Source organism: Prunus dulcis, chromosome 3 (assembly GCF_902201215.1).
Source record: "Prunus dulcis chromosome 3, ALMONDv2, whole genome shotgun sequence".
Taxonomy (NCBI): Eukaryota; Viridiplantae; Streptophyta; class Magnoliopsida; order Rosales; family Rosaceae; genus Prunus; species Prunus dulcis.
In genome coordinates this window covers 20,051,477-20,075,711 of record NC_047652.1, presented here as the reverse complement: position 1 = coordinate 20,075,711, position 24,235 = coordinate 20,051,477, and the positions used below count along the sequence as shown (strand labels likewise).

General features: G+C 36.4%; 4 protein-coding genes and 1 long non-coding RNA gene across 9 annotated transcripts; 2 read left to right on the top strand and 3 right to left on the bottom strand.

The window, feature by feature from the left end:
* Nucleotides 1-4,970: 4,970 nt before the first annotated feature.
* LOC117620805 (photosystem II repair protein PSB27-H1, chloroplastic) lies at nucleotides 4,971-5,640 on the bottom strand. Its single transcript, XM_034351040.1, has one exon. It carries the CDS (start codon nucleotides 5,511-5,513, stop codon nucleotides 4,989-4,991), a length of 525 nt encoding a protein of 174 aa, XP_034206931.1. The 5' UTR covers nucleotides 5,514-5,640; the 3' UTR covers nucleotides 4,971-4,988.
* A 4,356-nt stretch (nucleotides 5,641-9,996) lies between these two features.
* LOC117620803 (probable protein phosphatase 2C 52) lies at nucleotides 9,997-15,156 on the top strand. Of its 2 annotated transcripts, none has more exons than XM_034351037.1 (6): nucleotides 9,997-10,380; nucleotides 12,060-12,554; nucleotides 12,640-12,987; nucleotides 13,066-13,183; nucleotides 13,281-13,504; nucleotides 14,445-15,156. In XM_034351037.1, exons 2-6 carry the CDS (start codon nucleotides 12,294-12,296, stop codon nucleotides 14,907-14,909), a joined length of 1,416 nt encoding a protein of 471 aa, XP_034206928.1. In that variant the 5' UTR covers nucleotides 9,997-10,380; nucleotides 12,060-12,293; the 3' UTR covers nucleotides 14,910-15,156. The 2 variants fall into 2 exon arrangements, with proteins under 2 accessions (XP_034206928.1, XP_034206929.1); XM_034351038.1 differs by lacking the exon at nucleotides 9,997-10,380 and adding an exon at nucleotides 11,242-11,522.
* A 1,095-nt stretch (nucleotides 15,157-16,251) lies between these two features.
* LOC117620806 (putative cell wall protein) lies at nucleotides 16,252-17,015 on the top strand. The gene has a single exon (XM_034351042.1). It carries the CDS (start codon nucleotides 16,351-16,353, stop codon nucleotides 16,741-16,743), a length of 393 nt encoding a protein of 130 aa, XP_034206933.1. The 5' UTR covers nucleotides 16,252-16,350; the 3' UTR covers nucleotides 16,744-17,015.
* A 563-nt stretch (nucleotides 17,016-17,578) lies between these two features.
* On the bottom strand, nucleotides 17,579-19,259 carry LOC117620801. Its single transcript, XR_004584864.1, has 2 exons — nucleotides 18,889-19,259; nucleotides 17,579-17,865 (listed from the first exon to the last, which is right to left on the bottom strand). It is a non-coding gene; the product is annotated as an uncharacterized LOC117620801 (long non-coding RNA).
* Nucleotides 19,260-19,633: 374 nt separating this feature from the next.
* Nucleotides 19,634-22,922, bottom strand: LOC117620800 (mpv17-like protein). Of its 4 annotated transcripts, none has more exons than XM_034351034.1 (8): nucleotides 22,252-22,919; nucleotides 21,701-21,841; nucleotides 21,492-21,605; nucleotides 21,241-21,414; nucleotides 20,512-20,627; nucleotides 20,229-20,313; nucleotides 20,027-20,084; nucleotides 19,634-19,934 (listed from the first exon to the last, which is right to left on the bottom strand). In XM_034351034.1, the coding sequence occupies exons 1-7, from the start codon at nucleotides 22,678-22,680 to the stop codon at nucleotides 20,076-20,078; spliced, it is 1,068 nt and encodes a 355-aa protein (XP_034206925.1). In that variant the 5' UTR covers nucleotides 22,681-22,919; the 3' UTR covers nucleotides 19,634-19,934; nucleotides 20,027-20,075. The 4 variants fall into 4 exon arrangements, with proteins under 4 accessions (XP_034206925.1, XP_034206927.1, XP_034206926.1 ...); XM_034351036.1 differs by having other exon boundaries at nucleotides 20,027-20,081; XM_034351035.1 differs by having other exon boundaries at nucleotides 19,634-20,081; nucleotides 22,252-22,922.
* Nucleotides 22,923-24,235: the final 1,313 nt, after the last annotated feature.

Here is a 24,235-nt window from a genome sequence, read left to right as displayed (position 1 = left end):
ATTTATTTTTTTTACTTATATATATTGTACTGATATTTTTGTGGTTTAATTTTTCCATTAAAAAAAAAAATTTGTGCGCCAACTGTGTGCATGTACTAATTTGCAACTCCTATCACAATCCAAAAAATATAAATAATAAAAAGAAACAAAAACTCCTATAAAATTCATGTTTGAATAACTAAGGGCCTGTTTGATAATCTTTTTTATTTTTTATATTTTTTGTGCTAGAATATAAGGAAAAAGAGGGAGAATGAGAGTGGAGATGAGATTGAGAGGGGAGAATAAGAGGGAGAGGTAACAAAAGTGTAAACAAAAACTAAAAACTAATTAAAATTGTTTTCACTTTTGTTACTCCCTCATCTCACCCTCCCCTCTCTCTCTCTCTCTCTCTCTCTCTCTCTCTCTCTCTCTTCCGCACTCTCATTTTCCTTTATACTCTAGCACAAACAAATGAAAAATAAAAACTAAAAACTAAAATTGAAATGGTTATCAAACGGACCGTAAGGTAAGTGATCTAGTACTATAAGAAGTTCGATGAGAAGAAAATAGTCAATCAACCAAATTGTACAAATAAATAACCGAAAAATATTATCCTACTTTTACCCATGATTGAAGGCATAGGGAAATTTTGGAGTGCTTAGCTTTGAAAATTAAAGCATTAAATCCCATAAAGGTCACAAAATGTATTAAGTGTACTCCAATTGTGTGCATGTACTAATTTTCAACTCCTATCACAATCCAATAAATAAAATAAAAATGAAATGAAACTTTCTATGAAATTCACATTTGATTATTTAAGGGCTTGATAACTATTTCAATTTTAGTTTTTATTTTTTATTTTTTGTGCTTGAGTATAACGGAAAAAGAGGGAGAATGAGAATGGAAATGGGTTTGAGAGGGAAGAGATGAGATGGGAGGATGGGAGGGAGGAGTAACAAAAGTGTAAATAAAAACTAGAAACTAAATAAAATTGTTTCCACTTTTGTTACTCCCTCATCCCCTCTCTCTCTCTCTCTCTCTCTCTCTCTCTCTCTCTCTCTCTCATTTTCTTTTATACTCTAGCACAAACAAAGGAAAAATGAAAGCTAAAAACTAAAATTGAAATGGTTATCAAATGGACCCTAAGGTAAGTGACCTAGTACTATAGGAAGGTCGATGAGAAGAAAATAGTCAAACAACCAAATTGTACAAATAAATAATCGAAAAATATTGTCCTACTTTTACCCATGATTGAAGGCATAGGGCAATTTTGGAGAGCTTAGCTTTGAAATTGAAAGCATTGAATCCCATAAAAGGTCACAAATGTCACCTTTCAACTATACTGGGTGATTAGAGGTAATGTCTGCTTAGTTAAGTGATGAATTAAATTACATTATAAATATCTTTAACAGCGATAGAACTAGGAGTTAAATGAAATAAAGAAGAAAAAAAAAACTCCTCGTAAGTTAACTCGATTTCACGAGTAGATTATGAAATCGTTTCCTTTTTCTTAAATTCAAATAATAAATTTATAACAACTGATTTGTGAAGAAATTACAGAAAACAAATTTATTTGTTTTGCACTTCTGCTTCTTACGTTTTCGAAACTGTTCAATTCCAGCTATAAAACGTGAACTTAAACTACAAAACCAAACTCTTGCGTTTACTGAGCTCTTGGGACTAGTCAGGTGGTGAGGGATATTAAAAATAAATAAAAAGTCAAGTGTATGATAAATTATTGTTTAATCTCAGTCACGATAAAATTACCATATATTTTTGTTTTTTAATTACAAACGAGAGTCTAAATTAGAGAGGAGGGGGATTTATCACACACACACACAACCAAAATATCATGGGAATTCGAATTTGAGACTTTCAGTTTGCAAGTTGAGGCCCTTTTCTATTAGGCTAAACTCGATTGATTATTATCTAATATATAGTATTTCAATAAAACACTTATTATGCGTTAATAAGAGACATATGTGTAATTTATTTACATATGCTCGTTGGATTTGCCTCATATATTAACCGTTGGATTTGCATCAAAAGTTTAGAACATGGGAAGAAAGAGACACTAGAAGAAGATAGAAAAGGAAGTAAAAACAAATAAAAGTGGGGGGCTTTTCTCTTTTGTTTTTTTTGTTGTTGTCCATTTTGAACTCCAAGACTTATACCCACTCTTGAAGAATATGCTTTCAACTCAAGGTTTTCTGTCGGTGTAGTTTTAAGTACGAATACTTTTCTCGACACCCGTCAGCTTCGCCCAAGTTCCAAACGCCGGGTCCATGAGACTGTTCTCAAAGAAAATCTCCACACAAAAATTATCTTGTTACCGCGATTGAAGGGAAATTGGGAAGCTTAAAAATATTAGTGGGGAAGATGGAAAAATAAAAGGAAATTGGAGATGGTGCCTTAATTGACTCCACACTTTTAAGTATTTCTTATCTTTATCCCGAAATTAAAATGGAAAAAAACCAATTGAATGATTCTTTTGTTATGTGCTATTTTTTGGGTTGCCAAAAACACATTTGAAGACGTAATAGCGTTTAAGAACATTTATCTATGCATACGAGATTTTATGTTCGATTACCCCTTCCTCCAATGTCGTTTATATACCGAAAAAAACATATTAGCTAATGCAGCATGTTGCGTGCGTGAGAGGGAAGAAGGTGGGTATGTTGGGTCCTTGTAGCATCTAATGGGCTTGGGTGGATGGACCCGAGAGTGTCCCTATTATCTTAAATCCCACCGAAGTTTAGTCCTTTCCAAACATATCCCTCCCCCACTGGGGTCAAATACATAAAACCATTTAAGCATACCTTCCTAATTTTCCCTTAAATTCCCCAAACTAGCTATGCAGTCCAAGTAATTGTCAAAGTTGGGCAAGTCCAAAATAGTCTAGTCCCACCCCTTTTAAGCATTTCTTAATTGTCAAATTTGTGAAATGAATATGTTCCGTGGAAAATAAAGATAGCATTTTGTTTTCCGGTGGCTAAGTTTAAACATGCCCATAGTTTTTGGAATGTATCAAATGGGTTTTTATATTTTGTAATTATGTGCATGGACTAACGAAACCGTTAGGCAACGTATGCAATGCATGAAGCTGACTATATGCAGGCGGCCACTAGTGTTTGATGAAGTAAAAATCTACGTAGAAGTCAATTAGGGTTTATCTAATCTAAATTTCTAGATTCACATACACCATGGATCTGGTCCAGATTATTAGGTCCTTATCTTTAACTTCATCTGCCTGCTTTCTTAGTTCCGTGAAGCTAAAGGAAGCAAGAGTATCAACACTATTCTATCCCTTTGGGTACAAGGCATTGTTTGACTCTTAAGAAAGTTCTGACACGTGTTGCATTGTGGGTAAAGTTAACTATTGAACAAATATTGGATCATGTCGATTAATTCTTTAGTGTGATCAAAATACAATTATAATATGTTTAACGGTTTCGATTCGTGCTGTTAATTAATTGAGACTCGGCTTAATGTGCATGGCCATGTTGAGTTTAGAATACAAAGACTAGAAGCTAAGCAAATTGTTAACAAGGAGAGACCACCAAACCTAATTACTTCCCTTAATTGACTAATCAACAGTCTCTTTGAGAGAGAGAGAGAGAGCGAGAGAGAGAGAGAACGTCACCAAATTGCTTGTGGTCGAGGATAGATAGCCCACGCCAGCAAGCAAATTGCTTCTTCACTATCACTGCAATTTTCTCTTTAAGTGCAATTGCTAAAATCTACATGCCCTTTGAGTAAAACTATTGCTCTCAGTCTTTCTTAAGGCCCAATAATTACACCCAATTAAGACCATCTTCTTACTATTCATATATATATTAGCCGCCCATATGCAAGTAGGTATTGTTTAATTTGTGCACTTCACCTAACCATACACACCCTAAGAAATTTCTCTACCGCAACCACTATGCTTGAAGCTTTCCACCCCAAAGGTTGCGTCTAAACATTCGTTGACTTCTCTGTATGTCTTACCAAATATTTGCAACAGAATGGAGACATGTTCTTACAAGTTACACCCTTTTGTTTGTCCAACAATAGAAGAAAAAAAAAAAAAAGGTGCCAAATTGAATTGCATTTTGGGCCTTTCTGCCAAAGGTGCTGAACATTTTGAATGGATCGATACTAGCAATTAGCCCCAATAACTGGCCCCTTAGGATATAGTTAGAGATGGCCATGTATGTTGGCCTAATATGAGGCCGAAAACCGAACAATTTGCAAACCAAATTCACAACACGCTGAACCGTTGTACTTGGACAGTGTGCGTGTGAGAAAACTTTTTTTTTTAAAAAAAATTTGACAAAACCATTGCCTTATTTATTTATTTATATAAATTTTATCGACCTCTTTTTTTGTTGAATCTTTCCAAGCCATGACATACAATGCACATAACTTTTCAGCGCAGTGAGATAGCAATAAGCTTTTTTTAGCTACGAAAGTTACATAAACTGAGCAATGTGTAACAGGCGGTTCAATTTGAGGTTAGCAATTGACAATTAATTAATTTTTTTTAAATGCAATTGACAATTCAGAATCTAAATATACTCATATATATATATATATCAGTCCTGATCTCTTGGACCCCTGTAGTCCAAGAGATTTATAGTCACTCACCGTTGGATGTAAATTCAACGGTTGACTTGAATCGGGTAATAATCAAACATATTGCATTTATATATATCATTTTGAACCATTGAATTAATATCCAACGGTAGGTGACCACAATGATAAATATATATATATATATATATAACAGTGTTAATTGAGGATATGAATGTAGTAAATGTATCAAACAGGGTTTTCATGATGATAAAAACCCCGCCATTAATCTCACTCTGTAACCTCATAATTAACCTCATAATTAACAAACAAAAAGTAAAAAAATGCAACAGTTCAAAATACTAATTATATTAATGATACCAAAAAAAAAAAAAAAAAGCTCCACTCTCCACGAGTACTGATCAATAATCCTTTTCTGTTTTTTGTTTTTGAATTTACCTGCCTCTTAATAAGGCCTTCTCTGCAGTTTCCACCTCTTCCAAAATCCTCGCCTTTCTCTTGGCCGGAAGTGGAGCTGTTGGTCCAAAACTAACATAATGCCCTGACACTGCATTGATTGCCGAATACATGTCTCTGAAAGAGGCCCTGCTAAGCAGAGTCTTCTCCCGCCTGTACTTAGCCACCCAAGAATTTGATGTCTCTCTGAGCTCAGCCACAGCAGAAGCCACATTGGGATCATTCCTGTCCATGTTAATGGTGTTTCTCACCTTGCTGATCACCTCCTCTGTTTCCTTAACGTATTCTTCGTCAGAAGCCGCAAATGCGGATGGTGTCAGTGGGAAAAGCCATGCTGGTGACGACAGAGTTGCTGCTGCCGCAGCCGCGAAAGATAAGAATTCGCGGCGGCGGGGTTGTGGAATTGTGGTTGTGGTGGTGGCCGTGGTGGTGGGTTTGGTGGCCTTGATTGGAGGGAGGGATTTGAGTTTAGATGTGGGAGTTAGGAGCGTGGTTGAGGCCATGGTTTGGTAAGTTGGGGGAGTGGAGGGAGAGAGGATTGGGAGGAGAGAGATTTTTGTGTTTGTAGGAGTAGAGCAGTAATTGGGTTTGTGCCACGTGTGCTTATCACCTTATCTTAGTTTCTGGTCCTATGGATGAGAGGTGACCCAATGAGATCTTAGATATAGATCTGCTTGGGGTGCGTGTGTGTTCTTAATTAGGTTCAAGCTACTTGAAGCTTGCGAGGCCTTTGCCTGCCTGCATTTAAAACAGCAAAACTAAGGGCACAAAATTTTATGGAAGGACAACAATCCTGGTTTGGAGACTTGGGAGCATGAAGATACTAAAGAACAACCCAAAAGGAAGCTACAAAAGCTTTGGGCCTAAATGAACTTAAATGTCCTTCAGAAAAAAAGACCCCGGGCCATAAGCCTCTATTGGTATTAAACTTGGGCCCAAAGAGAATTTTAATCCTTGGGATACTTCATCATCCATGTAATGTTTCAATCCATTTTAATAAAGTTTTTTTTTCTCGAAAAAATATAAGCGATAGTCTAAACTATAAGAGAGAGAGAAATTTCTCAGACACACTACCAATGTGCCATGATTCAAATATGAAACCTCTGATTTGTAAATCCTCGTTGGCATTCGTTTTAATAATTTGAGATTCCTGAGTTCTCTACCTTGTACGACCAAAAGGAGTTCTCTAACTTGTAAAATCCAAGTCGTAATTTCAGACCAAATCCAGATTCCTTTGTTTGAGCTGGTGGTCTGCCAACTCTGTCCATGCTGTCCTTGTTTATTCAGACTGTTATTGTAGCTTTGTTCAGGAACTTGGATGGTTAATATTCAGCATATTTAGCTCACACTTTTCTTTTCTCCTATTACACAACATGATATTCAAATCCTTTGTTCTCATAGCTAGTCTGGTATGCCTCCCCATTGGCTTGTAAACTGTGTTTATTGTTCAGTTCATATGAAAAAATACACATTTATATTCAAATACAAGTTCTCCAAATCCAAATTCAAATTCATCCCTAAGGTCATGTTTAGTAACTAAGATTGAAGTGGATTATGAGGTATGATTAGAAATGATAAATATCTTTTATTGGCACTAGTGTCTTAGGTTTGTGTTGCGGCTCTTGAATCTTGAGTTCAAAGATAAAGGGGTTGGAGTAGTGGGATTATGTATCTCACTTTTTTTATAGAATAAATTATCATACAAAAATGCACATAATATGATTACGGTAGAATTACTATGCATCCTATCCACATTAATTTTTTAGCATCAAACATGGTATTGGATTAAGCTAATCCAATTCTACTAATCCTACCCACCAAACGAGGCCTAAATCCCTCAGTCCAAGAAAAAGCTTTTTAGAGAACATGCATTGTACTCTCATAGCGCAAAAAGGAAATTACAGCCCCTGTTTTGTTCCTCAAATGATTTATTTCACTGGCAGGTGCTTGCCTAATTTTACTTTTCAACTTCATTTACAACTCAACCTCGGGTTTAGTTCCAATTTTTTTTTTTATGCTATAGTTTGCATCTCATATATGAACCCCACTCAGTTTTTATCTTTATTGTTTTAAAATATAATTTGGGTGCAAAAAGGTTTTGCGGTACATACTTGTTACTTCATAAAGAAGCTAAGGGTAACATTTGTGCTCCCCCTTTTCATCATTCTATCTTGTACCCATCCATACATTTAAAAAGGAAGGTGTCCCCAACTTTTTGACTAAAAATACGAAGTAATCAATGTAAAATTCCATATAAAAATATATTTATTTTTCATTTTTTGTCATTAAATTTCATTTTGAAATCATAAAAAGAATGGAAAATAAACTAAAAAGAATCCGAGGGACGTGTGTGTAAATGAATATTAAGAGTGGTAATTACCAATTAGAGCATCAAATGAGAATTATTATAGTATTTTGTATGGTCATTCCATAAGGTTATGATCCTTAATCATGACCAAATAATCATTTGTCATTAAAAAAAATAATTATGTGTGGACAATAAAATTCAGTAGACAGGTAGAACATAACAAAGTTGAGATAAGGGCCTACATTTTTAGAATTGTTTTTAGGATATTTGTTGTAAAGATAAAGAGCAGCAGTAAAGCCATGACTTGAAAGTTTGTGGAAAGTATATAAAAATAAATATATTTTAATTCTTTCTAATGCTGATAAATTATGAAACAACAGGAAGAAGGGAAAAGAAAATGAGGATTCAATTGCAATTTGGATTGATGCGTTGGATTTCCCAAATAAACAAATATAGCAAAAAGGCAAAAGGAAAGCATAAAAAGTTAGAGCATATCCATGACCTTTTTTTTTTTTTTTTTTTTTTTTTTTTTTTTTTCCGAAGGATGAAATTTCATTGTAAAAACTCACCCAAAAGCGAATGGCACACAAATACAATAATATAAGCAATCCAGTAAGAAAGCACAAATCTAATCCGTAATATTAGATAAACATGAGCAACATACTGTCCCAAATAATAATATCAACAGATAAACAAAACTAAAATTGGCAAAAACTAACCAAATTAAAAACAACACAACAACGCAGCAGCAAAAACCCCAGAAAAACATAAACACCAACAAACTGCAAGCATAAACCAACAACCCTCAAAACAACCCCAAGGCAAAACAAACAGAACCATGAAACAGGAAGGAAGTCTTTTAATTTAAGAAAATAAATTAAATTATAAACCAATATTCATTCAACATTTTCATCTAGGTTAATTTATTATTATAATTCATCAATATTATTTCCGTATTTTGGATACAGAAACAAATGTAAACCCATGTTGATCGGTCAATGCCCTTCTGGATATAGATGATCAGAAAATAAAAAAATAAAAAGAAAACAAATCTTTTGGATTTAGAGACATGACCTGATTTTCAGAATAAAGATGGAGTGTGAATTCAGTCATGTCCCATGTGAATGTAACGTGTTCCTATCATTTATCAAAGAAAACAAAATTTTATGATAATTTTCTAAAATATGTGGAGGTACATTTTTGAAAAATATGCAGAGGTATTTTGGGCAGAATTTGATGGAGAACTATGCATATATACGAATGATCATTACACAATTCTTTCTATGTACACAACTGATGTATGAAAATGTATATCAGCACATTTAGATATTATTTTTGTACAGAAAATGAAAAGAAATGAGAAAAAAAGGCCAATTACTTTTGAGCTGGGTTGCCCTTTATTCCTTTTTCAGTCCCACATGATCTAGGTAGAGCAGTTCCAGCTCTTCACAATTAAGTGGCACAAAATTTGGTTGGGTCACAGACTCACAAATCCAGAGAGTCTCTCTCTCACATTTCTCTTCAATGCTTGCCTTGCAACTTGCATATTGATACGTGCAACTGCAAGGTTTGTATGGAATATGTTATATGAAAGTTTTACTCATTAATAAAGATTGAATTCGAAACTTAAGCGAAGATTTTATGCGTGATAAAAGTTCATTTAATTAAACATAAAATTAAGAACCGTAAATCAACACCATAAGTGGGTCACAAACTCACAATAATGGTTTAAGTACAATCATTTAAAAAAATTATGCTTATCCTATCTTCAACATCATATTGTGACAACTGCATAAGGAGTTTAAGTAATAGACAAGTTTGTTAGAAAGCCTAATCTCATGCCATGATTTGGGTTTAGGAGAACCCTAAAAAGCTTTCAGGTAATCTGTCAGACTGTCACCCTTTTAAAAGTTTTTAAGTTGGGTTGCTTTCATATTTTCCAATTTGCCCTTGCTTAGGCCCATCTCTTTTTCCCTCCCTCCCATTTAAATCATACCATTGATCTTTATAAAAAGAGATAAAAATAAAGAGAAAATAAATAAAGGAAAAAGAAGGTCGACAGCAAAGCTAACACGGATGGGAGCAAGAGAGGTGAGGTGAGGAGAGGAGAGGAGAGGAGAGTTGAGTTGGCAAGTTGTCAACTTTTTGTTTACTTTGAGTTGAGGGCGGGACATTCAGCCACGTCACGTGTCCCGAGTTTGTGTCAGTTTGACGTGCTTTTCTGGCTTTCAATTTCGAGCAGCACCAGTTTCTGGTTTCAAGTTTTCACACTCTTCTTCTTCGCTCCAAAATAATGGTCAGTAAATCATGTAATTCTTTTTTTTACTGTTGGTAAATAGTGCATATGAGCCCGAATGACAATACAATACTATAGAAGGACGACTTATTTTTTGCAAATATGGATTAGTTTAGTTAGTCAAAATAGTAAGTTCATTCTTTTGCATCAAAATTTGAATCATTCTCATTTTAAATTAGATTAATTTAAAGTAGTTTATACTATCTTTTATGTTCAAAAAATAACTTACTAACAAATCAAATACGCTTATGCGTAATTTATAACATTTGATAAATTATGTGATTACCTAAACGACCAATTAGTTGTAACACAACTAAGGAAACAAAGAATATATGAAAGGGAAAGAAACATGTTCCTAAACTCATATCAAGACCTTTTCCAGTTGAAGTAACAAAGAGTGTAGAAATGTAATTTCGATCTTAAGTAGGAAAATGAGAAGAAAAGGAAAGAAAGGGAAAGAAAATGGGATAAGGATTGGACGCGCCATAAGTTGAGTGTAATGAACAGTGTAAGTTGCATCATGAGACTGATTTTTCAACCATCATTTCAACCGGGAGGTGCACGGCTACTCCACAGTCACTGCTCTCTCTCTCTCTCTCTCTCTCTCTCTCTCTCTCTAGTTTCTACTCTGTCCTGCCCTGCTTTTGCAATTAATGCACCACCTTCCCTCCCCTCCACCATATTAATATCTCTCTTTCTGCTCTCTTCTGTTTCCTTCACTCTGATCCCAAAGCTCAAATCTTGCCATAGAAAATTGCAGAAGAAGGTAATGGATCCTGTGTACTCAATGAACACTTCATACCCTTCTCTTAAAGTTTCTACTTTTGCTCCAATTTTTAGTGCTTTGTTTGTTACAGAACTAAGTTCTTTGATCAATGATGCTCTTCTTTGTTTGTGTTTTCTTTCTTTTTCTTTATCTATTGAACTCTTGGACTGTTGCACTCTTAATTTGAGTTGAACTTGCTAGTGATTTAGAGTTACAAACACAGAGCAATCGAAGATCTGTGTGTACAACTTCTCTATGTCTACACACACTAATCTTTTACTTTAGCTTTTGGGTTTGGAGCTCAATTGGATAGCTGGGAAAACTCAGAAAGTGAGAGAGAGAGAGAGAGAGAGAGAGAGAGAGAGAGTTAAACATCCTAAATTTCATGTTTTCTGCTGCTTTTCTTTGTAAAGATTGCAAATTTCAGTTTTACTAGCCTGGTGTAGCAGGTTCAGTCAAGTTAATGTCTCTGTCTACTCAGGTCTCACTCAAAAAAGTTTTCAGATTTCTAGTTTAACTAAAATCATTCTCTTTTCCTGCATTTTTCTAGCAACTTAACAGAAAATTTGATGATTGTTTGTTATTTGTTTTTTTACTTTTTGTTTGCTCTTTTTGATGATCCTGTAATATTTTAGAGATCTTTTCTGCTCAAAAGTTGTAGTCTTTCTTTGGCGTTTTCTCAGTAACCAAACATGGTTTAATCCTGTTTATGTTTTTTTTTTTTTTTCTTTGTATGATAAATACGTAATTTTTACATGATTATGTTTTTGACAAAAAAAAAAAATCATTCATTTCGTCTTTTTCCTGCTTTTCCGATTTGCTTTATCTCTTCTCGGATTTCTCTCTAGTGGGAAAGCAACAGTTTCGTACAAATTTCATTATTGCTTTTTACCCTCCGTCTCTCTCTCTCTCTCTCCCCGAAACAGTTCGTTGACCGAACTCTATGATCTGTTTTGTTACTGGGAAAGCGGATAAAAAAAAATAAAAAATTTATTCTACATAACATTCCAAGCTGTCAAGAGTATGTCTTTCTGGGTTTCTTAAGATTCCTGTACCGTGTCTTTGTGAGCAACCTTATCAAATTGGGTTTCTCTGAGTTTGTTTTGTTCGTGCTACTGGTTTCTAGTTAAGCTGAGGAGAAGGCAAGATTTTGGAAAGTCTCATTCTTGTTCTTGTTTTTGCATCTTTATGCACTACTTGTTGGGCTGTGTCTTTGGAAATTCCTTTCGCCGTAGTTTTGTTTTGTTTTGCTTTATTAAGAATTCACATGGGTTTTAGATGTATTTATTTTTCGTAAATTATTGAATGATGGTGGGTTCGGCATAGGAGGAAAAGACAACGAAAAATTCATGGTTAATCCCTTTGTATTTTTGGGTCTGAATCTCTCAGTCACTGAATACAGGGCAGATTTTCTGTTTTTTTCTGTCTTCATTGGCTTCTATTTTGTAAGGTCTTTATGTGACTCAAATTGCTGAAAATCTTACCACTTGGTTTGTATCACCGTGAGTCCTCATGAAGGGCAAAGGATCAGGACAGCCTTTTTAAGTATATTCTATTCCGTGTTCACATGGAATTGTTTTTTTTAATGCATTTCAGTTTCTTTACATGCAGCCATTTTTGCATTCTGTGTAACCAGAAACTAAACAATTCATTAACTAATGTCTTCTCGTTTTCCTCAGCTGGTTTTGCTATCGAACCACGGAATACATTTGACCAAGATAAAATGACCTCATTTTTCTATATGGACTCGTAAAGTGGCTTGTGGTTTGATGTGTTGGAATCTTGGGTATTTGGATAGTCTATTGCTCGGTTGACCATTTGAGCAAACTCAGAATTTCATGTGAGATCTGTTTGGCAAAAGGAGGAATTTTATCCTTTACTACGTCAGATGTCTTCTTTGTGGAGCTGAGCAGATGGGGGCTTGCATTTCGACTAGTAGTCGGAGTACTCGTAGTAGCAGGAGCAATGGAGAGACAGTTGCTCACTCATTCTTGGGGATTGGATTTTGTGGGCAAAAGAGAACGAAGAAGACATTCTCAGACCATGTATATTCTCTCCAGAATTTACACTCCATTCCCAACCGCATTTTTACTAATGGAAAGAGCCGAGCTTCTTGCATATTCACACAGCAGGGTCGCAAAGGCATAAACCAGGATGCTATGGTTGTGTGGGAAGTAAGTTTCTTCTGTACAGTGGGAATAATATTTGAACATGTTGGTAGGTTAATTTCTGAACTCTTGATTTTATTTTCATTTGAAGGATTTCATGTCAGAAGATGCGATATTTTGTGGCGTGTTTGACGGGCATGGTCCACATGGTCATCTTGTTGCACGCAAAGTGAGGGATGCATTGCCAGTAAAGCTGCTATCCTTCTTGCATTCTTATCAATCAAGGTTAAATGGGTCCAGTAAAACATGTTTCAAAGGGAACCTAAAGAGATCAGATGGTGGAGATTCTGAGAAGGATGCTTCAGCTGAGGAAAAATTAAATGTAACATGGAGAGAGGCTTTCCTGAAGTCATACAAGGCCATGGACAAGGAGCTGAGGTCCCATCCTAATTTGGATTGCTTCTGCAGTGGTAGCACTGCTGTCACTCTAGTCAAACAGGTATGGCAGCAAGCACCTTCTATGCTCATCTTTATTTTCCATTTAGTTTTCTTTGTTATTGATTGATCCTCTTTCCAGGGGTCAAATCTTTTCATGGGTTATATTGGGGATTCCCGAGCAATCCTGGGATCAAAGGACAGTAGTGATTCCATGGTGGCAATCCAATTAACTGTTGATTTAAAGCCTGATCTGCCAAGTATGAGTGATATTATTATCGTTTTTTCATCATTGTTTTGGCTGCCTGCTTGTTGTATGAACCTTACTTGGTTGATGATGCTTTGTAAATGTCATAGGGGAAGCTGAAAGAATTAAACGGTGCAAGGGTAGGGTATTTGCTTTGCAAGATGAGCCTGAAGTGTCTCGTGTATGGTTGCCGTTTGATGATGCCCCTGGGTTAGCAATGGCTCGAGCCTTCGGTGATTTCTGTTTAAAGGATTATGGAGTGATCTCTATACCAGAGTTCTCACACCGGATACTTACTGAGAGAGATCAGTTCATCGTTCTTGCCTCAGATGGGGTAAAACTTTCAGCTTTGAAAACCTCGTTTTTTTATTAGCTGATCCTGTATGGACCGTGTCTTATAAACTGCAAAGTAAATTACTTAAAAAAGTAACATAATAATCATACAACAACGAGGAAAATCCGTTTGTTGCACAAGACAGCTTCCAGGAACCAACTATGAAGTGATCGAACCACAAACAATTTGGTCACATTATAATCTAATCACCAAACATGATAGTGGAATATACGATAGATCTCATGAGATGCAAATACCAGTAAGAAAGTCCTGAGCATTCGGATTCATAAAACATCGGCTACAAACAAGTGCTAAGATCTGGCATGATCTTGCTACTTGAATGTATATTTTATAGTTAAATGAGGGCTGCATTGTCTCCTATACCTTCCACACAAGCAGGCCATGAAAATGGGAAGTTTGCTCTGCTTATTAATGTCCTGTTTCTCTGTTGGTCCAATGGGAACTGTAAGCCCCTCAGAGTTATACAGAAACCCAGGCAAACAAGATATAGCATGATTGACATTTAAATGACTGCTGCATAGCTAGTGGTGGCAATTGGCTATTGATATATTGAATCACTCAAATTTTTCCAGTCAGCTGTTTTTAACTCCATTATTTTTTTAGGAGATAGTGATATGTATATTTATGTTTTGTTGAATCCCTCCATTGAATTTTTTTTCCCTCTTTTCTTTTTATTATATTTGTGAAATGTCCATAAGAAGTAGAACTGGGTCTTTTACATGCAAATTTGTTACATTCTTTCAGAGAATATGATTTTCTTAGAGATGAATGGGTCTCTCTTTAGGGAGACTTTGATGGAGAACCCGAAAAATATTATAACGTATAACCTTGTTATGCCTTTACTTTTAGGCTCTACGACTTGTAAGAAAGCATAAAGGGGCGTTAGATGTTAAAGAATTTGAACTTGTAAATGTTACAGGTTTGGGATGTCTTAAGCAATGAAGAGGTTGTTGAGATTGTGTCCTCATCCCCGAGCCGGGCATCAGCAGCAAGGATTGTGGTTGACTCAGCTGCCCGTGAATGGAAACTCAAATACCCGACTTCAAAGATGGATGACTGTGCAGTTGTTTGCTTGTTTTTGGATGGGAAAATGGACTCTGAATCTGATTATGAGGAACAAGGCTTTTCATCTGCAACACTTCAGAGCAATCACTCCGGAAATGCAGTTGAATCAGATGATGGCCAGAAGTCAGAGCCATCTCTGCAGAGGAATTTCACAGTAAGATCATCTGATGAAAGTGATACTTATGGACGACTACCGGTTGAGATTGAAGGGAATGAAGAAACAATGGCAGCTGAAGACCAGAACTGGTCAGGTTTGGAAGGTGTCACGCGTGTGAACTCCCTTGTTCAACTTCCAAGATTTTCAGAGGAAAGGCCTTAGATTTTGTGATTCAAGTATAAATGAAATGGGCTAGCGTTTGTTGTACTATGGGATATTTTTTTGCCTCTTTAAAATCCAAACGAAAGATAATCTTTCTGGATTGCCATTTCCTCAGCATTTTGTTGGAGGAACAAAAAAGTCAGGGAACAATTCTCTTCAGGTAACTGAGGCAATTTATCTGTGTCTTTCTAAGTTTAATGTAAATTGTTTAGTCAAGCCCCAATTTAGTCACACCCGACGGTTTACCTAGTTGAATAGTCTACTAAAGCTGTTGCTGCATAGAACAAGATACGCATCCTGAATGAAGCTATATAATTGTAGGTTAGACAAAACAATTTTCAGACAACGTGAAGTTAATCGTGAACAAGAGTTAGCTAGAACTATATTAGGGAGGCTAGAATGAGGGGTTATAATGAAGGGGTTTTTAATATAAAGTTATTATTGGACGATCCAGTTGCAAAGTTATTATTGGACTGCTTGATTGAAACCCCTCATTGAAGCTGCCAAACTATATCAAGCGGTATTCGGTGGGCTGAAGATGGATAATTGGTAAAGGAAAACTACCGGTGCCAGAAACACATTTTTTTCCTCTCTCTAAATGGATGGCTTTAACTCTGTGGATTTAAGTGGTAAGAAAAACAAAAAACAAAAAAAAGAAGAAAGAACGAGAGCCAATAAAATGGCAGGTGAACAATAAGTCAGTGGAAATTGGAATGTGGAACCCATATTAAATAACTTGTCAGGGTGGCGAAATCCAAACCAGAAAAAAGTACTTGCGCAAAATATGGAATGAAGCCATAAATTTGAGAATCTACATTGCAGGCACCTCTATAGCTGGAAGTACACTTCTTTTAAAGTTGGCAGCAGTAAAATAATTAGCATTCACGATAAGATCTTCTCCACAAGAGCTCAGGTGACCAAATAGTAAAGAAGATGAAGGCCCAGAAAAAAACCGGAAATTAATAGTAAACTACTTTCATTCACATTCACAGAGGAATGTGAATACAGAGCCGCACATCGAACAAACCAGTAGAGCATATAATGCCTGCATTAACCACCGCAAGAGTTGCTGGTGCATATAGGTAGAGTTTAATAGCTATGAAGTACACGCCAAGACAAGACCCCACTGTCTTTTTTGTCCTTCAAGTGCATCAAAATTATCGAACTAGAAGAAACCCAACTCATCACTCTTTTTTTTTTCTCGACCCGTCTCTCTCCATGCACGTATGCATTTAGATATCTCTTCTCTGTCTATCCATGGCTTCTAGAGGCGCAGAGTCTCTTAACTCACCGCCAAATATTCACCCAACTTGCTAAAAATCCTCAACTATAAGAAGAGCCCTTCTTTTCCTACATTCTCCATCACCAAACCAACTTCAGCAAGAGCTATCTTCTCCTCTCTTATTCTCTCTCTCTCTGTTTGTGTAACATTTCTCTGATAATGGCTGACAAAACCCGTACTTCATTTCTGCCTCTCATCTCCATTCTTGTTGTCCTTCTTGCAATAACAGGGCAAGCAGTTGCAGGACGAAGTGTCCCAACCAAAGATGACAAGAAACAACCTGAGTGGTTTATTGGCCATGATGGCAGCTATCTCATTCCAGGCATTGGGCGTGTGTTAATCCCACCACTGCATAATGTTGTACCTCAGACTCCATTCCCCAACAACGGCAGGACTGGCAGCACCGGTGGAAGTGGAAGTGGAGAAACGCCAAGTACTGGTCATGACTATGTTCCCGGTGGCGACGATACATTCGTCCCAAACCCGGGTTATGAGGTTCCAATCCCAGGCAATGGTGCTGGGAATACCCAACCAACCCCCACCAGTCCCTGAATTTGTTTGAGCATGAGGAGTTTTGAATAAGTATGCTAGATCATGATCTGTATCATTCAACTAGCTAGTGTGCTAGATTTATGTGTTTCTGTTCTTCTGTCTTTGGTTTTGTTTGGGTTAAGAGAGCTAGATGGGTGCGTATCTCACTTGGCATTGCAGTGAGAGACCAGGGCGGTGCTTTCTGGCTTTGAAATAAAGCAGCATTTGTTAAAGTGCTTTCGTTGTTTAATTAGAATTAGTGAATTATCAGTAGCAGTTATTTCAGTTCTTGCTTTTCTGTGCACTCTTTAGCCATGTTTTGTGTGTGCTCTGCATCTGCATCTTCATTTTCATTTTACATAGCGTGTGTCAGGAGTAGACATATAAACATAAGGAAAATGCTAGACTTATCATATTTTTCATACCTCATTGTGTATTACCTCTCTAATAGAAGTGGGCCCCATTGTATTGATAGGCTCCACCTCTATTAGAGAAATGATACACAATGTGATATAAAATGTGGTAAGCCTAGCATTACCCTAAACATAAAGGGCTAGACAAATACTTCGATGTAGGCAAATATTTTTATGAGGTGGACCTAAGAGAAGAAGCGATTAGACCTAATCTTAAAACAATAATGACATTAATTCGAATGGACTGTTTGATTGATTTGAAGTCAGATATTGGCCTATTAATTTGTCGGGAATTACAATGCGATTAGTCGATACCAAGGTTTCTCAACAAAGTCAAAGCTTGCAAAATTTCATCAAATTAATTCATGGATGGTTAGGTGTGCCATCAATGAAGATTATATACCAATATGGCATGAAAACAATTGACAAACACCATCCTGATCTGAAGAAGAAAAAGAAAGGCATAACCCATCAACCAAGTTCATATATGAATAGTACATGATACCAATTCGCAGAGATTAACATTCATATGACACTGATATGATCCACTTCAACATGTATATGTATGTTCCCAGAATTACAGGCCATAAAAAGCAATTGTTTCTAAATCACATTTGATCAAAAGGGCACATGATTTTTCGATACCAAGAAAACGTCATGAATTTGAGATCGCAGAATCTGAATCTGACCAAGTCAATGCCCGGTTAGGCCTTCAAGCTTGCACATGTACCTGTCACATAATCCCAGATTTGTCATTAAAGAAAAGAGCTGCAAAGACATGAACAACTTGTAGACACTGGTCAAGACTCATGCCCTCTCCAGAATGAATCACCTCAAGATGTCTAAAATATTATGAACTCCTAAACTGAAACCTTCACACGCTTTAAGTTAGCACCAAAAGCAATGTTCATTTTACTGATTTCACGCTACGAATTTTCGACAACATTCTACTGAAAATTCAGAAGCAAAACAAACACCAGCTAAGATATAGCAATAATCCAATTGACAGAAAACATTGATTAATTTTTTGGTTGCAATTTTCTGGAAGTTAATTGTAATCCTAGCAATGTAATGAGGGAAGTGACCAGTAGAAAGAACTGGTCTATAGGGCCAGCTCCTCTATTTGAATAGTTCACATGAATCTATCAATCTGAATTTCTTTGTCTTCAGGAAATCTAAGAACTGTCAATTTCAATATTTACTTGGATTGCTAGCAACATGTGCATAAACTCACTACATCTACCCACAATGAAAGGAAAGAGAGGAAGCTGACTGGCACAAATAGGCCTAGTACTTTTCCTAGAATAAATACCACCACCAACCACAGAATTTTCACATTGAACATGCCATGAATTCAACTACCCAGATGAGAACAAAATGCAATTTCACTGTACACAAATTCATTTTAGGGTGGGCTAACCTTCATTGTCCCATGCATTCAATTCAAGGGCCTACTCATTCCTCTACAGAAATCTAAAACAATAATATTCCATTGAAATACAAATTCTTAATACACAAAGAGCCTAATCCATATATTCATATACATGTAGCATAATTAAGCTATGTATAAGCTTCTCACCCAATTGATTATCAGAAAACATTCCAAACCCAAATCAAGGAAAAAACTGATTGGACCCACAAAAATCAACAAAGAACAAAGTGAACCCATTACATCAATTGCATTATAATAAATAAATAAAATAAAATAAAAAAACCATCAAGGAAATGGAGAAGAGGGAGGTGGAGGGTCAACCTGATTGAAAAGAATCTCGGTCTCTAGAGTGTAAAGGAATCGGATGTGGTGCCGAGTACAATCTTGAAGATGATGAAGCAGAGGAACGCAAAGAAGATCGAGAGGAAAACGTAATCCACGAAGACGAAGAACTCGGTTGAGCCATGGTTCCTCTTCTTTTTCTGCTTCACGATGTTGTTGCCATTTGACTCTTGCTGCACTTCTTCCACTTTCGCCATTGTTGTTTGAAGCCCAGTTGCAGGTGGTTTTGGATCTAAAGGGGGTTCCAGGATCCAGGTGCAACAGATATTTCAGATCTGGGGCTCGTTGTGTAGTTTCCTAAAATTTCCAGCCTGAGGACGTTTTTTTTTTTTTTTTTTTTTTTTCGTTGGTCGAACAGCCTGAGGACGTTGGTTATCGGCTGTTGAATCCCGCGCGCTTTGGAATTGTTCTGAGGTCACGTGCCATACATGTGATATGCAACAAAGTAAATGGGCCTTTTTTTAAGATTATGACTAAGTATGTGGGCTTTCAAGGATTATATACACATTGGGCCTTTTGAAAAATTAAAAAATGTCCTTTTTTTGTTTTAATAAAATGTATAGGGGAATGGACAATGGATTGAACCAAACTCGAGTGCACTTGGGGGAAGCAATGTTGTCGTCCCGGTCAATTGGGTTAATTCACATATATAGAAAAAAAAATCCAATTTAAAAACTCATTATAAAACAATGCCATATATTTGCTACATCAGAACAAACAAAGGTGGCTCCAAATGATTTTGACTTATATCAAACTTCAAACAAGATTAGATCAAGTAGTTACAAAGCTGTATCAAGTACAAGTATACAGTCTCTACAAAGCTGAAACAAGAGTTGCAGCAGCTATTCCGATAATTATACACAACTAAAACCATCCTGAAGATCGTATTCAATTTGAGAATAAATATAGAACACATACGATGCTAGAATTCTTTGTAACGTATACGTTTGGTCAGGGCAACCAAGAAATTCCCGCCTTCCATTAGAAGCTTACTTAACTCATTCCGCTTCCGATTAGATGGTGGTCTGCACAGCCAATGAATGATAATCTTCCCTTTCGACACGTATGTATTGAGTGTTTGGCTTCAAAAAACTTATAGAGCAGAAATGGTGGTTACAGTGTTGAAGGTAGAAAACTGCCTCTCAGTACCATGTTTTCCAAATAATTTAGTCCTGCTTACAAAATAACAGAATTACGAATTTATTAGTTTTATTTACTTTTCGTTGGACCCAAAATTCAGCGGGTTACCCTTAGGCATCTTGGAACATGTATTGAAATTCTCAAATAGGCTCTACGGTAACGGTGCTAACATGGCATACCTTAGGAGAACTGCTTGACGAAGATGCAGAATCTGCTCCAGATGATGCCTCAGATATACTGGACTCTGACTTCTCATTTGAATAACTATACAGAGAAAATTTCCAACAGTGATAGAAGATTAAGACACCTCTAGATTAATACTTTGCAACCTTACCATGTGTAATAAGCATCTAAAAATGTAAGAACAAAAAGGAGGCATTCAAAATATGACAGTTTACTCTACCAGGGGAGGGGTACACAGAAATTCTTGCCATATAAAAGAAACTAAGATCAGAGGCATACGTTGAGAGAATAGTAACCCAAATAAGCTCTACGCAGTCCACCCAAAGAAGCCTTTGTTCAACAGGGATCAGCCCATAGGTAACCAGATGAGCAAATGGCCAGAGTTTCCATCCTGCCTGTCATGCCAGTCACAGATATAAATAGTTTAAAATTTAAAATACACCAACTAACCTATATTGGCTAAAAACTTAAACCGTAACAAGCATTTGGATCAAATATCAGAATTATAAGAATTGCTACTATGATTTTAATTGCTAGCCTCCTAATCTACATTATAATCTGAAAAATGATATTCACATTTTTCATTTCCCCCCTTGATCCTTATATATGCTTTTTCAGGTATCAAGTTAAGCTCTGCTGGTATGACCGTATGAGTACAACTGAAAGAAACAACTACAACTTTCAGTAGGCCACATTAGCTCAAACTTCAAACCTCCTTTTCTGTTAGTTACATTTCTGTACTTTACTGGCATATTGAAGTTCTGTATGCCTGTTACTGTTATATTTATTAATAAACTCAGCAGCATAGAAACAAAACAAGCTATGATAACTGGGTTTGAATCAGATATAAGGTCAACACTAACATAACCTCAACTCTTTTTACAGAAATCTAACTCTATCTGATTCAAAAGACACTCTTGTAATCCAGTCAGAATAATAAAAATTAAATAACAAAAACAATAAAAAGACAGTTAAAACTGATAATAAAGATTTAGAAGAGTTTCTTACTGTCAGCATAGGCCGAAATGTAGCCTTCAGTTCATCAAAAATCTTGGTTGGGGACTCTAAACGCAAGAACCCCAAAACCACAAAATAGATGCTGTTCCAAATTGCCGCCCACACTGTTTGGTCAAAGGCTATTTTAGCAGGGACCACCCACCAATCCTCCAAAGGAAAAAGAGCCTGGAAACCGTAGTCAATATTTCAGCCATTCATAGAAATCAGTCAGACAAGCCAGAGATAAGCACCAGAATCATCACCTCACAAAATTGATAGTAATAATGAGAAAGGGATCCATGGAAAGTAAACCCAACAAGGCCTGATCTGAACATGCGTTTCCTGTCAAATTCAAGAAGAGGCTTCCCTTCATAACACTGCATATACAATGGGAACAACTTAGAAACACCAAATAGAAGTCATGACTGAGGTGAGATGAACTTTATCTAATGTAGTTGGAAGATAGACCTACCTGGGCAATCCAATCTCCTAGAGTATAGACAACCCCACTTATCATCATTTTGGCTAAAACAGGATTTGCTTTGAGAGCTTGTTCATATGCAATCCAATTATGTTCAGGTACATATCTTAGTATCTCATAAAGGGTCCACCCCTGAAAAATGTCTCAAAAATTAGCTTTGACATGCAAAATATTCTCATTCAATAAGGAGGAAAGAACTCAGTTTTGGTTCAGCTCATCATTCTACTGAAAGAAGTTCCAAATCAAGCAGAAACTTAACCGAGTATAGGTTAAGTATTATTATTAATGATCAACTAATTCCAGAAAGAAAGATGAGAACTTCAAGCTAATCATCAACAAATAAAGACATACCCATCTCAAAGCTCAAAGTACAAAAGCAAAGTAAACTTGGCCGAGTATAGCTTAGACATAAATTCTGCAGCTTTTTGCATATAAGCATCAAAACCCATGAAATCAGACGTACAGAACCACTACCATAATTTTTTTTTTAAAAAATCGTAATAAACAAAGAACATAAACTAATATATTATGAGATCACGTACATGCCAATAATCATGGTCAATCGTGAGCAACTTAGAGACCGCAAAGGTCCCAAATCCCAGAACAATTAAGGCATTAATAGCTCTACTGGTCAGCTTATCCAAATCATCCCCCTCTCCTCTGCCTTCAGAATAAGCCGATGATGACGAAACAGCCTCAAATTCTTCAGACCCATTAACCAATAAGCTGCTATCTTGGTCCTCTGCATGTTTTTCCTTCAATGGAACCACCTCTCTGTCCTCTGTGACCGACCCAACAGTCGAGTTTCGTTTTCTCCGGGTCGAGAAGCCCAATAGCCTTGATGGGTCGGGCTTGCTGAAGGTTTGCGTACGGAAGAGTGAAAGAAAGTTGGGTTTCTGAGATTGAGCAGCGAAAGTGGAGCTTGCGGGTGAAGGGAGCTTATGAGCCGCGATTATGTTAAGAGTAGCCATTTGGGGGTTAACAGAGATTTTCAGAGGAATTGATAAATTGAGAAATTCAATATAAATAACGACCAAATATTACGTGGGAATTGACATGGGCTGCGCTGAAATATTAGATCCTTTGAATTAAACAAATGAATCTCGATTTTCCATGGAAGAGAGAAAAAGATCGTGCTCGCCTTCTTCACCATACATCGTACATGCTTCTACAGTTGTGCCACCGAAACTGTGTGTGTTTGTTTTTCGGCTGTGTTTGACTCTTTATTTTCTTATTCAAAGTTTTGCCCAAATTAATTGTTAATCATTATCATTAAAAAAAATTTATTGAACTGTCACAATCTTCGGATTTGGATTATTATTTTTTATTAAGTTTGTTAAATTATAATTTAATTTAGTATTTTCTTTAGTTACTGTATTAATTTAATGCAGACATATGTACAAGGTTAGCAAAAAGATCCTAAACGAATAACTTATTTTACGAGTTAGCTAGCACTTTCTAGCTAGCTAGTTAGAAACAAGACACTACAAAATTCATGGAAAGCGGCTGCAATCCTCAGGGCCCAAATTTGGTTGAGATCATATATGGAAACGGTGATGTGTTGGCTGGTATGCACCTATGACTGTCTCTCATCACTTTCTGAAGACATTGCCTGGCAAAAGTACTCTCGCTTGGAGGGTTCATCGCTTATATCCACATAAAACGCAGCTTGAGGCTGCAGCAGAAGATCAGCACCACTCAGATGGAATGTGATTGTTGGAAGATTGTTAAATCCTTGACTCACTTGTGCCATGCCATGAATGTGCCTAGACTCACTTGTGCCATCATGAATGTAGAGCCCTTTTGATAATCAACTTTTGCACGAAGAAGAATTAAAATTGGCCTGCAGTCGTTCATTTCTTAAGTGTTTGATGAAAGATTTGAATAGGAGAATGAGTTTTTGAGTTCTCTGCGCTTGTGTGCGGTCAGGTTGGTAGAAGGGTGACTCTGGGGAGTCGCGGTGAATGAGCTTAATGGTTAGCCCTTGTTTTGCATTAAACAGAATTGATGATAGAATGTAGAGAAAAAGAAGGATAACTGTGTTGGCCATGGAAATTCCAATCCTATGTAGGCAATCTTGTTTTAGATGGCTTATTCAGAAAACAAAAATGAAGAGGATTTATAATGCAGATTATGGGCTTTTTGTTAATGCCAAAGATGCCTTCAGTTCACAATATAGATTTGGTAGTTAAGAGTCAGACTAATTAGGTGATCGTGGTTGGTTTCAAACTTCTTTTTTGACTAGTGGTTTGAGGAGCTGCACCCTGTAAGTTAGAAGATGCTAAATGTAGTTCAGGGCTATAAATTTAGCCCTTCAAACTATTAATTTTTTAAAGAATAGTGTATGACTAAAATTTTCAATCTTCAGCCATGTAGGACTATATTTTAAGGCCCTTCATATTTTATTATTTTGAGAAAAATTATGGTACAACACTTATACATTCCACTATTATGTATTGTTTAATTGAATTAAAATACTATTCAGAGATAATATTTCATATATGACATGTGTACGTTGCAAAGATG

Excerpts from the sequence above, each read along its gene's own strand:
- LOC117620806 (XM_034351042.1), top strand. The coding sequence starts at position 16,351 with ATGGCTGACAAAACCCGTACTTCATTTCTGCCTCTCATCTCCATTCTT.
- LOC117620803 (XM_034351037.1), top strand. The coding sequence starts at position 12,294 with ATGGGGGCTTGCATTTCGACTAGTAGTCGGAGTACTCGTAGTAGCAGG. Across the intron at positions 12,988-13,065 it reads CTGTCACTCTAGTCAAACAG|GGGTCAAATCTTTTCATGGG; the intron begins GTATGGCAGCAA and ends TCCTCTTTCCAG. Across the intron at positions 13,184-13,280 it reads TTTAAAGCCTGATCTGCCAA|GGGAAGCTGAAAGAATTAAA; the intron begins GTATGAGTGATA and ends TAAATGTCATAG.
- LOC117620800 (XM_034351033.1), bottom strand. The coding sequence starts at position 22,680 with ATGGCTACTCTTAACATAATCGCGGCTCATAAGCTCCCTTCACCCGCA. Across the intron at positions 20,628-21,240 it reads CATTTCGGCCTATGCTGACA|GCAGGATGGAAACTCTGGCC; the intron begins GTAAGAAACTCT and ends CTGGCATGACAG. Across the intron at positions 20,314-20,511 it reads TGGGTTACTATTCTCTCAAC|TTATTCAAATGAGAAGTCAG; the intron begins GTATGCCTCTGA and ends TTCTCTGTATAG.
- LOC117620805 (XM_034351040.1), bottom strand. The coding sequence starts at position 5,513 with ATGGCCTCAACCACGCTCCTAACTCCCACATCTAAACTCAAATCCCTC.